The 13,882-nt window shown below is 42.1% G+C and overlaps 1 protein-coding gene across 2 annotated transcripts in view; it reads right to left on the bottom strand.

Moving 5' to 3' along the window:
• The window catches only part of ankrd13b (ankyrin repeat domain 13B), a 62,056-nt gene extending 49,429 nt beyond the window's left edge, over positions 1-12,627 (bottom strand). For both annotated transcript variants that reach the window (XM_017434373.3, XM_017434375.3), the window contains exon 1: positions 12,382-12,627. In XM_017434373.3, the coding sequence (XP_017289862.1) occupies positions 12,382-12,489 (108 nt within the window). In that variant the 5' untranslated portion in view covers positions 12,490-12,627. The remainder of the gene's footprint in view (positions 1-12,381) is intronic.
• Between the last annotated feature and the right edge of the window lie 1,255 nt (positions 12,628-13,882).

Below are 13,882 nucleotides of genomic sequence, written 5' to 3' on the forward strand. Positions count from 1 at the left end.
CCCCTCCCCCAAAGCCTTCGGTCTCGCCTCTTATTCTCCATCCAGAACAGACGTATAGACAAACGCTAGACTGGCGGGAAACGCTGATCTGCTTTTAACGTGACGCCGTTTTCTAAATATTAGAAAAAGGCACAAAAGCCTGGAGACATGGCGGATCAAACGGCGAGGGGAAACCTGCAGAGGAGCCGTGGTGCATCTCCACTCAGGCATCCGAGGAGGCCTGCGAGTTCACAGAGACAGCGAGCGAAGCAAAGTGAATCAAGTGAAAAAACGCTGACCTACATTCCAGCATATTTAATGTCTCTCTGTTTCACTGCACCTCGTCTGTTTACTGTCAGAGTCCGTTTCGACAAATCACTCGGCAGACAGATGGCGAGATGCCGAGGTGAAGCAAGGGGAAGCGCGGACGAGGCGAGGTTGCCGATTGACCCGTCAGGATGGCGGGCAGAACTGTAGGCGGGAGGAGGGCGGCGGTTAACGCCCGCTCAACGCGGCCATGTGTGAGCCGACAGAGGCGTGAAACCAAGCGGCTGTTTCAAAGTGCGTATAACGGAGGCTGGGTTAATCAGGTAACGCACCGCAGCTGATGCCTCCGCGCGAGAACGATATCTCGGATAAAACCTGACGATCCGAGGGCGAGGCAGCTGCAGTGAGCTCAGGCTGATCATGAAATGAGAGGGTCGTCCTTTCCTGGGGACGCTCTGGCCCTCGTCGAGTTTGGGTGCCTCCTGAAGCTTAAACAGGCGGTAACGGCGCAATTAGTGCTTCCCCACAAAAACACAAGGACGGGAGGAGGCCCGGCGAATCCATACGTTTAGAAATGTCACCGTATTGATTGCGGTTTTGTTTTCCACAAACGCATTCGAAGAGCGCTTCACTTGCTTCAAGGCGTCAAACACGCACCTCTCCGACGGATTTCAAGGGGGCCAAAAGTGCCAAGTGAGGCCTGGTGCTTCAGAGGAATTTACAGACACTGTAAGTCACGTCTCACAGAATGACACAAGTTAAGAAGTTCTTTCTTGGAGGCTTTTTTCCAGTAAGGGTGCTGGTTGTACATCGGGGCATTTTTGCCTTCTTTTGCCAGGTTTGTCTCTAGCATTCATGGGGCTTGTGGTTTTTGTCTCCTCCATGGACTGGGGGGGGGGGTTCTTCTTGTGGAGCACTGCGGGAAGTTTCAGATGTGTGTCTGGGTTTTCTGATGACCACAGGTTCGGGGCTTTCGAGATCTGGCTTGTGGTTTTTGGCTTTGGCATTTTTTACTGCTACAATCACTACAACTGATGTAACTTGCATGAATTTAATTCTTTTTTTTCTTCCTCCCTTCTTTGTTTTTGTTGGTTCGGTTTTGTACAACTTGCTCTATAATTATTGTCACCATATGCTTTTAAAAAAGGTGATTTTTGAATGGAAAGAACTCATTTAAAGAGCTATCTGTCTACAACAGGTAAGATAATAATTGTGTCTAACCTTGGCAAAGAACCCTACTTCAAAATTTCTAGACTACCCCAGGGATGGGCAACCCTGGTCCTGGAGAGCCACCATCCTGCATGTTTTACTTGTTTCTCTGTTCCAACACACCTGATTTGAATCAGTGGCTTATTAACAGGCTTCTGCAGAACATGAAGAGGTGATTTAACCTCTGAATCAGGTGTGTTGGAGCAGGGAAACAAGGAAAACATGCAGGATAGTGGCTCTCCAGGACCAGGGTTGCCTACCCCTGGACTACCCCTTTAAACAAAATTAGTCATAGTGTAAGTCCTCTTATGACCCATGAGCATAAAACCTCTGGGAATCTTTTTTTGTTGTTATTACCCAGTTTATAAAAGGTCTGCTTATAGTTGTGAATTCACATAAATATATTTCACGTTTTTAATGTGTGATTGTTAATTCTTATTGAAATGATCATTTGAACTAAAAAGAAAACTATAGCAGCATCAAATGGGTGTTAAATCTGGTAATAAAGACAATAGCAAAGAATCGTGGTTACACATCAGACGTCAGTGACTGGGCAGAAATAGTGTATGTCTTTTACTGAACATTTTCAAGGTTGTGACGGCACATTTCTTCCAGACAACTGTGATACAGATCTGAAGATACTCTCCCGTGGGAGCTTTACCAATGACAGGAGTAGACAAGGATGCTAAAAGAACAACTGCACCTTAAGGCCTGAATCTATTTTTTTCTCCTCCACCATGGTCCAGTGCAGCAACCGTACCTCTGCGACTGACACAAGCCGCCACCTTAATGAGACACTCGAAGACTTTCAACTGAAAACGCTGCTAGGTTTGGAAGGGCTTTTTTTTTTTTTTTTTTGCTCTACTTTTCAGGCATGTCAACAAGCATTGCATCAGGCTGCAGCTATAAGTCTTTGTCAAGGTGTCTCAGTGGTACAAATTAAAACAGCTCACTACCTTTTCTTGAAAGAGGGAAGAACTGACCGGCTGAATGGCAGCTAACATTAAAAGCAAATCAGGTCCAGTGTTCACTACTGCGGTAGAAAAGTTCTGTTTTCCAAAAAGCTGTCAGTGACCTAAATAAATTAGCCCAAAACCAGGCCCTGATGGCATCGTGCCTGAAAAGCGAGGCTTTATTGCAGTGAGGAAAGTCAGGAAAGTGAGAATGAATTTGATGAATGGATGCTTGGGAGGTAATCATGAATGGAGAGCATCGTGGACAGACCACAGAGAAATCTTATTACAGCCGGTAGATGTGACTTGGGGATAGAAAAAAAAAACGCGAAGAGAGAATGAAAAGCGATTCAAAGGCAGCCTGACAGCAGAAGGTTGCCATATATTTACCTGTGAGGCTAGATATATGGCTCTGTTCCCTCAAGCCAGCAGCCCGGCCTAAGGTTTTATGATGCTGAACTCACTTCAGCTCCTCGCTGAAGACATCATAATTAAAGCTCACACTGAGTGACGGACAGACAGGGGCGGGGTGGAATGCAGGGATGAAGGCAAGCAGCAGACCTCAGGAAAACTTCTCGGCAATTTCCTGCCTTTGTCCTGAGATATACCGCCCCTCCTCACCTAGTCCTGCTTTTCAATTACGCCGCGCTTTTACGTCTGTGCGAGACCAGACAGACTCCGTTCGCGGTCCAAGTCTGCTACTATTTTTATCTTTTCTCCATTCTGTGTCCTGACTCCTGTCACTGCTTTGTTCCTCCAGTCCTTGGTTGAGTCCGACAGTGTTGTCTTGCCACTTCCCCTAATTCCACATTTGTGTTTACCTGGCACATAACTCATCTCCTGCTCTGGTTCTTAATATTTGGCCTTTTTTTCCAACTGTGTGTCTGCAGTATTTGTCAAATCCTTCTGCTGCTACTATGTTGGGTTTATCCATATATGACTGTGTTACAGGTCTCTGCCCAGCCTACCACCCTCATTCTCCCCTCAAAAGAAATTAAAGGCGTCCCCAGGCCAGCATGTTATGTTGGGTCTTACCAGGGGTCCACTCCCAGTAGACCGTGCCTGGAAAACCTACCGACAAAAGGTGGCACCCGGTAAATTCTTCACCACCACAGACAGGAGCGATGCCCTCATTACTGCAGACGAGGCCCAGATCCATCAAGCCATCTCCTGCTCCATCCTCCCAGCACTCAAAAACAAGACTCCCGGATGCTTGGACTCGCTCCCGACCTGGAGGGAGCATTCCACCCTCTTCCGGTCAAGAACCACAGCCTCAGACTAAAAGGAGCTGACTCTGATCCCCAGCTGCCTTACACTATGAATGCATTTCCCGTGGCCTTGTTTTGATAAAAAATGTCACATTTATTTTCAGTGTCAGCCCTCAGCGGGGTTAAGGCCTAAAATCTTTGGTGGTCAGTCAACAATCTCCTGAGTGTATTGTTTATTTCATGCAGATCAATAATTTAACCCCCTGAAACGGCATGGTTGTTGTAAGAAACTGCTTTCCGGATCAATTGGCCAAATCACTTGTTTTCAGCTCAAACGTATTATTTAAAGATGTACTTTTGCAATAGGAAGCTCTTACCTCTTTTGCTTAGAGAATCTAGCTGGTGACTTTTTATTTTTGTGACCATGGCAGCGTAAGTTACATTACAGGGACATTATGGAAGAAAAGCCATCCACTCCCCAACACAAAGCCTTGCAAAACAGGCATTTAAAAAAGCAGAAATTGAGTTTTGCGTCACATCGGCCAGTCTGTAAATTGTTAAAGTGAAACACAATCAGAATCACTGCTGGACATTTGCTGCAAGCGCGTGCAAAACGAAATGAAAAGGGAACGGCTTCGTTTGGGCGAGCTTTAAAAAAAAAAAGCTCTGATCCGGTGGAGACCGTAAATTCCTTTTTTTTCTGTTTTCCACTGAGCCGTAATGCAGAGGCTGACGTTTTTAACACTGTTCCTTATCGGACGAGGAGCCATAAAAGTTAATGCAGAATGAAAAATATCAGGGAGTAAAACTGCCTTCATCATTTAAGCTGTCACCAGCATGGCTACGGTGACATCTTTATGTCAAAACAGACTCGGTTGTAATGATAGGTGGCTCATAAACTGACTTTTGTTTGTCACATATATTAAGTGAAGGTGGGATCCTTCCGGTGTTTCGCCAATCAGATAGAAAATAAGCTTTAAAAATGTTAAAAAACTAGGCCTAAAGACGTCACAAATCTGTTGATATACAATGGTACTGTCATTTTTCCCAGGTCGGCTTTGTGTTCTGCCCAGACTGAAAAACATTTGGTCAAACTGGGCAGTTCATGTTACGTTGGCTCTACTTCATTTCCAAGAAACTCAAAACCAAAGGGTTTCTGTGTTTTGAGTTTTTTTTTTTTTTTTTTAGAATTTCAAAAAAGACAAAAAATTGTACTGTTTGACTGAGATGCACCTCCTGAAGTATTGTTCCCGCCCACCACCATGACAGGTGGGTGATCATGTAATTGCCTGTCCTCGTGTTTGAGTGTGCCTTTGTCTGTTAGCAAAATATCTAATGAATCACTGAGTGAATTTTAACGAAACTCTCAGAAAGTAAGCTTTGGATGTACACCTATAACACATTAACTTTTAGAGTCAACCTGATTTAAGATGGCTGCCACAGCTAATCAAACTTGGCTGTACCTCAGTCAGTTTAACCAACTTTGAGCTAAAATTCCCATCACATACCCCAAGCACTATCTGATCGTGCATTGTCTTTGTCTAAAACTTTGGGATGCAAGGTGACAGGCAATATGCATTCTTTCAAGGAACGTTGGTTTCTTTTCCTTTTTTGTTAAATTTTACATATATCTTTTAGCCAGAACCGCTGCTTCTTCCTGTTCCTCCATGTTGTTCTTTCATCCAGTTGGTCTCTAGTTTAATTTTAACCCTGTAGGTCAGTGGGAAATAGTGGCCTTCGCTTTTATGATTTTTCCAAATGTAAACATGGAAATCTCAGTCTGGGCTGGATGTGAGTCACACGGTGGCCTGGTTAGACTCAGGAGGCAGGTCTAACGGGCCTTGGATGAATTCCACGCGTCCTGATTTACTTACGCTGGTATTTTAGAGCCGCGCCGAAAAAAGATGTTTACGGGACATTTTATCATGTTTCCCACCGCGAAAGCTGTTTTCATTGGCTGTCACAGAATTAGGCCAGCAAGTCATGAAAATGCTACAAACACCAGGAATACTTATTGACATTTGAGTTTATTATGAGTTTCACAGAATATGAACAATGTTTTTGCCCGTGTGTGTGTGTGTGTTTGTTTTTTACCATTAGTAAAATATCTGATGAAGCACTGGATGGACTTAATTGGAACTTTCAGAAAGTAATCATTGGATGTACATCTTCAAGCTTACTTTTTTGGTTCAACTCAATTCCAAGTGACCTTAGAAGAGACAAAAATGGCTATAACTCAGCCAATTTTACAGATATTGAGCCAGACTCCGATGCTTTAGTAGCTGAGAGTCAACCCCAACACATTGCGGGGCAGTTTTGTTTAAAACCTTGGCACTGAGCATTGGAGACGACCCTGTTTGTTAGCAAAATATCTCATGAACTACTGGTCAAATTTCAATGAAACTCCCCTTCTGGCTGCACCAACTCAAGTCAAGACGGCTGCCACAGCTCATAGACCTTTGCCTTCCACAAAATTGGGCATACCTCCGTGAAATTCACAGATACTGAGCTAAACTTTGGCGTAATAGTCGCTGAGAGTCATTCCCAACACATACTTGAAAGGCTCCCAGATCGTGCGAGATCTCGCTGTATCACACGAGCTTGCATGTAAGTCGTTTCTTTTGAAGGTTTGAACAAAATGTCTATAACATAGGATGATTTTAGTCTGAAACGCTGGCATGAAAGCTAGCAGGGGATGTGCATAAAAGGAATGCCAGGAGTTTATTTTTGTAATTTTTTCATTATTTATTGTGTTTCATTCTTTAGTCTCTTCCTTGCTATTTTAAAGCACAGCATTTGCCCACTGGTTTAAATATGCTTTATAAATAAACGTGCCTACAATGGCTTCTTTGTTATATGTGCCGACACGCCACATACAGTAGCTTAGTTTACATAAAAAGTAATTCGATGATGGGAGATTTCTGGGAACTGATGTTTGTTTAACAGTAGGTTTACGGCATTTTGTGGCCGTTTTTTTTTTTTGAGCTGAGCAGAGTTTTTGTTTTGCATGCGCAGAAAAATATGCTCCAGCAGACTCGTAAAACCGAAATGCAAATGCGCGTACGCCCACGCAGGAGGCTGAGCCACAAAGAGAGCTTAACGGGCCGGCAAAAAAAAGTTCTTCTTTCTCTGCTCGAGTGCTCCAGCCGTTTCCTCACAATTTAGCCTTGCGGTTCAGAGGACGCTCTGAAAGCCGACATTAGGAAAGAAAACAAGGAGTTAGAAGGACAACAAAGCGCCACTTTCTTCACCTTGGTCTCATCTGGCCCCATTAACCAAACCACGAGTTTCTGTAAAAGCTTAAGCAGTAACAAGAACTATGAATGAGCTAAATATTTAGTGCCAAAACAACAGTTACACCGATTGATTTGTAATTAGGATTTTGTTGTTGTTGTTGTTATTGTTCTCACTTGAAGAGAATTAAATCAAATTAAACAGCTTCAAAGTGCATTACGCACTTAAAACACTGAAATTAGCGTTCCTTAAATTAATGCGTATTGCCCCCCATTTTGCATGCCAAGATCTAGTGCGGTCTGTCAGTTCCACTTATTATCAGCTATTTGTTTGGATATCTGTTAGAAACATATCTCATAAACAACTGGACTGACTTTAATGACACTTTCGAGAATCAACACCTCCACGTGAACAATGTTTGGAGTCAGACTGATTCAATATGGCTAAAACTTTGTCAAATCTGCACACGTTGAGCTAAAATTTGAGGGTCATTCCCAACGCAACCACGAAGCACTAACAGATTTCTCGAGATCCGCTTTTGAAAAACTTTGTCGTCAACTCTGTTTGTCTGTTAGCAAAGTGTCTCGTGAATCAACCACCGGGTGGATTTTAGCGAAACTCTCAGAAAGTAATCACTGGGTAGACGCTCACAACCGAGTCGACCCAGTTCAAGGGGTCTGCCCCAGCTAATCGACTTTAGCCGCCACAGAAATGCCTTTAACTTAGTCAAACTCATAAATATTGAGCTAAAATTTGGCACGTTGGTAGTAGAGAGTGATTCCGAGGGCTCGCAGATCTCAAAATACCGCTTGGGATCGCACATTACAGCATTTACAAGATTTGACCAAAACGCCTTTAACTCTGTCCTGATTTTTTGGATTTATTTTTAGTTTAAAACTCTAGCTTGAAAGGCGGCGGGCCGCATGCATTCCTTCGAGGACTGTTAGGACGTTACTTATGGAAGTATTTGTTTTAATGCCAGCCATTTTGTTTCACATTCGAGTAACGCCGTTAGCTTTAAAAGAGAAGTCAGTTTAGAAATGTTGGTATCGGACAGAACACAAACCTAACTCGTCTGGATGTTATTCATGGGCATGCAGGACTTTAACACTATTTATTTCCAGCTGTGGACTTAGCTACTTATTATTTAATAAGTGCATACAAAGTTAATGCAGGAAGACGGACTAAAATATTTCTGTTTCCCAGGACAAAGGCAAGCTGAAGATGTGCGCTGTACTTTGAGCCCAGAGAGTGTGTGAGTGGAGAAACGCAAGGACAGGGTGGCAAATCACATTAATTGCTCATTTACACCAATGGCAGTGTGTATATTTCACTCTAATAAGCATATCATGGAAGGCAGTGGGATACATTTGTAAATGTGCAGCGAAAAAAAAAAAAAGGCAAAAAAAAATAATCAAACCATTCATTCAAACACGCTACAAGTCAAGAGGAAATAAATAAAGCTGGTAAGTTTTGTATTCATAATTACCGTGCAAAGTAATCCCAGGGTCGGGTTCTGTAATTAAGGAGCGAAGCAGCTAAAATATGGCATCCAGCATTTGTGAGCAAATTTTAGGATCGCTCATCGGTTCACCACACACGGCTCTTTAGGTGTGATTTATAAAGCCCGCTGATGACAGCGCCATAGTCTGTTGTAGGAAGTTAGAGGAACATGATTGAGCTTAGGTTAGTGCAGAAGGCAGAAGGAAGAGAGCCAAGACTGCACCCTCGCCTCCAAATCCTGGCATCTCTTACAGGAATGCATATCGTCCGCCAACCTTTCATGTCACAGTTTTACAATATTGTCTTTTAAGGAGAAATAATGGAGCTGTAGCCATTTTGATCTTTACTCCGCTGTCAGTTTTGCATTGCAGTTATCCCCAGGCTGCGTCAGATGTGCTACAGCTAGCTGCTGCTGCTATTAACCCCTGCAACTAACCATAAACCTCTCTGCAATTAACAGACTACACTGACAATAAAGTAAAGCTTTATAAAACAGTGTTCACATGAACTTCTTTGAAGGTTTTTAATCAAAGCTGTTGTTTTTCAGATGGTGGCAGCCTTCGTTGGGTTTGGCCCTAATTGGACTAGCCATTAGCTTGTTAGCTGGGTCAGAATGAAGTTCTATTTCTCCCAACTGAGGCCATTCAAAGAGCTATCTATAACAGGTAAGATATTATTTGTTCATGCCATTTTTAACAGAATCCCACATTAAAAGATCTGAACTCTCACACTGTGGGTCGTGAAACACCAAGTGGGGGGGTCTTCAGACATGAAATTACCTTCATGACTGCCAACAGCATATTAAGCTTTAGCTGTTACAAAAAGATAAAGGGGGGGGGAGTATAATGAGGCTCCTTGTTTTCTTGTATACATCAACCAGCAATAGACGGGGGTCACAAGTCTGTGCAACTTTAAATTTGAGTCAAAAGCTGAAACATTTACGAACCAGTATCAACACAACAAAACCTAACAACCGACGTGGAGCGATCTATACATTTAAATTCAGCAAAGACAAAAAAGTTAAAAAATAAAATAAAAACAGAAATGAGAAATGTTTGAGTCTTCTGCCTTGTGTGAGCAAAAGTATTCATTTCCATCTAGATCACGTGTGTCAAACTCAAGGCCCGCGGGCCAGATCTGGCCCTTGGCAACATTTTATCTGGCCCCCCTGAGATAACGTTTCAACTTTAATACATCTGGCCCTTTAGTTTGTGACAGATCGAGTCTCTATCGCTTCTCATTTTGCTAAAAAAAATAAATAACTGAGCCTGTTTAGTTAAGTCCTCTTGTGACAGTTACTTTGAAGCCAAAAAAAATTAAGTTTTAATTCTTCTGTCATCTTTGATTTTGACGTGGAAAGAGCAACAGAGAGGAACAACTGGGACCGATCAAACTGTTGTTGATACACTCGCAGCCAAGAAACGATATCAGATATCTGACTTGAGTTAATGTGCATCAGAGTAACATGAGTCTGCTTTAATGTACGTCTTTTTTTCTGTTTTCTTCTTGTTTCAAAGTTAAATGTTAGCAGCTATATGATCAGATGTTCACTGAGGGCTTCTTAGCTGTTTGTTTTATTAGGAGAAAATCATTTACAAGCTGCTGGTAGAGTAAAGCATAAGAAATGAATGTTAATGATGTGTTTTGTTTAGTTCATAAAGTTTAGTTTGTTCTTGATATTTCTATATGAAGGATTTGACATATTACGTCTAAAACTAAGGTTATTTTAGGTATGTTTCCAATAAACAATGAATGAGACCAGCCCTCGGCTAGGACCAAGTTTTTAATTTTGGCCCCCTTACAGACTTTGACAGCCCTGATCTGGATGAAACTAATTATGTCACCTCTGTCAGTGACTTGAAAACCCGAGGTTAGAATCAGTTCAATCAGTGAGCCACGTCCCGTATTTCCAAATAATTACGATCAAAGCTTAAGCAATAAGTGCCGCAGTAAATCCCTGTAAACTTAAAGGGGAAAGGAAAACATCTGCAGCGGTTCCAGACCATTTCGGTACGAAAAACTGCTGGGTTATAATTTTAAAGTCCCAAAAGGTAAAAAAAAAAAAAAAAAAAACGTGCGCGTCACGCAGAAGTGTAAATATGTTGAAGTGTGATGTTGTGTCTGCTTGACGCTCCGTGGGCTCAAAAATCTGCTTATCTGTGAATCTGCAGCACATCTCTGATGCTTCAGCACCTTCTAGGAGAATAAAAAAAAATCTTAATTTGACAAGCAAGAGGATTCTTCTCATTCTGTCCTCCATCTCTCCCAAATTATACTTTTATTCTTTACATGAACGCTCATATATGGATTCTGATTGTCCTTCAGCTGAGAAGGACTGATCCATGCTGTTGACTGCGTGGAAAAAACAGCATCTTATAGAATAAATGCTGTGTCAGCGCTCGCACTAATGAGTGCTGGTTTTAAGTTTCTTCGTTACATATTCAGAATCAAACGACATCTCTGTATTTTATGCTGTTTTAACGTTGTATGCTTACATACACACTCACTGGGCTCAGTCAGGAATAATGTGCTTCTGTTTTTTGTAATTTTTATACTTAAAAAATTTAACTATTTAAACCCTCTACAGAAATCTTGAGATCTCTTCAGTTCTTTAAAAATCATTGTTCTCTGAAATCTACTTCAGTGTACTTGCTCTGTCTTTATCTTCTACTTTTAGCTTTTAGCTCTGTTTTTAATCATTTTAGGTTTTACCCACAGTTTCACTACATTTAACTTTTAGCTACTGTTTCACACATTTTAGCTTTCAGCTATTTTTAAACCTGTTTTAGCTTTTAGTAACTGTTTTGCTAATTTTAGCTTAGAGCTAAGTTATTACTAGCTTTTGATTTTAGCTACAATTTTACTCAATTCAGCTTTAGCTAATACTTTTGCTTTTTTTAAAAAAAAGGTTTTAGCTGTTATGGCTTAAAGGCTTTTAGCTACATTTAGCTACATTTTGCTCATTTTAGTTTTTTCTGTGTTCAGCAATTTTAGCTGTTATCAATAGTTTTGTTCATTTAAGCATTTAGCTATGTTTTACTTATTTTAGGTTTAGCCATTGTTTTGCTACATTTCAGCTATGCTTTTACTAAATTAGGCTTTAGCTACATTTAGCTAATTTTAGTTTTGTTTTCACAAATTTTAGCGTGTATCTATGGTTTAGTTCTTTTTATCTTTTAGATATGTTTGGCTAATCTTAGCTTTTAGCTTTGTTTTTGTTAACTTTAGCTTTAGCTGCTGTTTTGCTACACTTTTTGCTTTTAGCTATGTTTTTACTAATTTAAGCCTTTAGCTATGGCTTTATTAATTTTAATTTTCAGCTATGTTTTACTGATTTTATCTTTTAAATACATTTAGCTAATTTTAGTTTTATTTTTTTTATTTTTTTTTTACTTCTTTTAGCTTTTATCTACAGGTTTTGTTCATTTTAGCTATTAGCCATGTCTGACTAATTTCAGCTTTTGTAGTTTTTGCTCATTCTCGCTCGCTACTTGTAGCATTCAGCTGCGGCTTCAGCTGTTTCAGCCTCAGCCCTGCTTGCTCGAACTTGGACCAGGTCGGGTCCAGATCCCTGCTCAGAGCCACTCGGCACTCAGAGTCCCACCCTGCCGGGGTAGTTTAGTTGTTTTTTGGTGGTTTTATTCTCTCAGAAAACCTCCTTCCTGTTACTTTCTGCTGTTTGCTGGTGACGGTCGGCCGCCGCTCGCCCACATCATCCAGCAGCCGCATTGTCTCACCCACACACCGGAGGACTGCTGGGATGGAGGAGGCAACGAGGCTGCCTGTATGTACAGCAGCAAGGCAGCTCGGACTCTGACACACACATACACACACACACACACACACACTTGTCATGTAGAATCCAGTCCACAAGTGTCTCCCTCCACCCCACACAGAACAATTAACTGCGCTACTGCCCAGGATCTCCATCCATGCTCCGAGGATGGCACCCATCCCTAACACAGTCAGGCCATGTGTGTGTGGGTGTGTGTGTGTGTGTGTGTGTGAGGTGAAACATGTTGGCTCACCTGCTCGTTGGCCGCCAGCTCCCTCTCCAGCTGGCGGTGCTTGCCGTGCCACACCAGGTAGTGGAGAGGGTAGCGACTCTTCTCCGGAGTTCTCTTGGCGGAGATCATCCTCGGCTCATAGTTCGCGCTGCTCTCTCGTCTCTTCGCTGCGGGGCTTTGCGAGGCGGGGGGACTTCTACACACAGCCGAGCCTACGTCTTACACATCATCATCCATCCCTCCGCGCCTCCCAACAAAAAAAAAAAAAAAAAAGGCGTGGAAGCTCACGCGTCAGGACCCGATCGCCCCTTGGAATGAAAAGAAGAAGAAGAAGCGCAAAGCCGCCCTGTCGCATGCGCTCCCTCCCTCCACCCGCCGCCGCCCGGGGGCTCTCCGGCAGAGAGGTTGAAGCTCGGTGTTCGATGGTCTCGGTGTTTTCTCCTCCACCCCCCGTCGCCTTCTCCTCTCCACTCGTCCTCCGCCTCTCCTCTCCTCTCCTCTCCTCTCCTCCCATCCGCCGGTGACTGGGAGAGATGCGCTGACAAGCTGCAACGAAATGTGCGCACACCGCAGCCAATCTGCTGCCAGGGATGGGGTGACTGAAACACGTCCACATACTACATTTAGGCATAGATATATATCATAAATAAACAAATAAATACAAGATGCAAAGCCTAACCACCAGCAGGAATTACCCCGCTGTCACAAAAACAGACTTCATTAAGTCCCAAACTTGGTGGTTTCCCGCCGATTTTATGTGTAAACCTATTTATCACTTGTAGACAAAGGGATAATAACCAAATAATCTAAATAATCAGTCTGTTAGAAGTTTAAATGTGTTGTTTTTTTATGTGCACTGTAGAGTCGAATATGTTGTCAACTTCACAATACAAGTAGAAGAAGTCTTCAAATCCAAGTTAAATGAATGAAAAAATGTTTTACTAATCTTTAATCTTTAACCCCGGTTTTTGTGCGGACCTCTGTTAGTTTGGTTAAACAGGCTCTGGGAAGTTCTAGATGTGGTTCTAACAACCGCTGGATTATTTTGGCAACTAAATTGTTGGGTTGAGGTTGTCGGGTCGTAGGTCGGGTTGGTTTGGCCAAGTATTGGGTCAGAGAGTTTGACGCAGCGGTTGGGTCGGAAATGATCAGGTCCTTCTTTGCAGTCCGCCATTTTGATATCGGAAGTTGACCTGACGTCTGCTTTACAACGTAACGAGTAAAGCTATGAGGGTAAAAACAACCCATAAGAATTGTATCGTTCTTTCAGTCATGATCCAAACCTCATGACCATAGGTGATGGTACCGAAAAATACACTTAAATAATAAACTTAAAAGTCAATTAACTTTAACATACTGCGATGTGCCAAAATTACAGGTGCTGGTCATAAAATTAGAATATCATGAAAAAGTAGATTGATTTCAGTAATTCCATTTAAAAAGTGAAACTTGTATATTATATTCATACATTACATACAAACTCATATATTTCAAATGTTTATTTCGTTTAATTTTGATGATT

This window comes from Kryptolebias marmoratus, linkage group LG2 (genome assembly GCF_001649575.2).
Source record: "Kryptolebias marmoratus isolate JLee-2015 linkage group LG2, ASM164957v2, whole genome shotgun sequence".
In the NCBI taxonomy this organism is placed as follows: domain Eukaryota; kingdom Metazoa; phylum Chordata; class Actinopteri; order Cyprinodontiformes; family Rivulidae; genus Kryptolebias; species Kryptolebias marmoratus.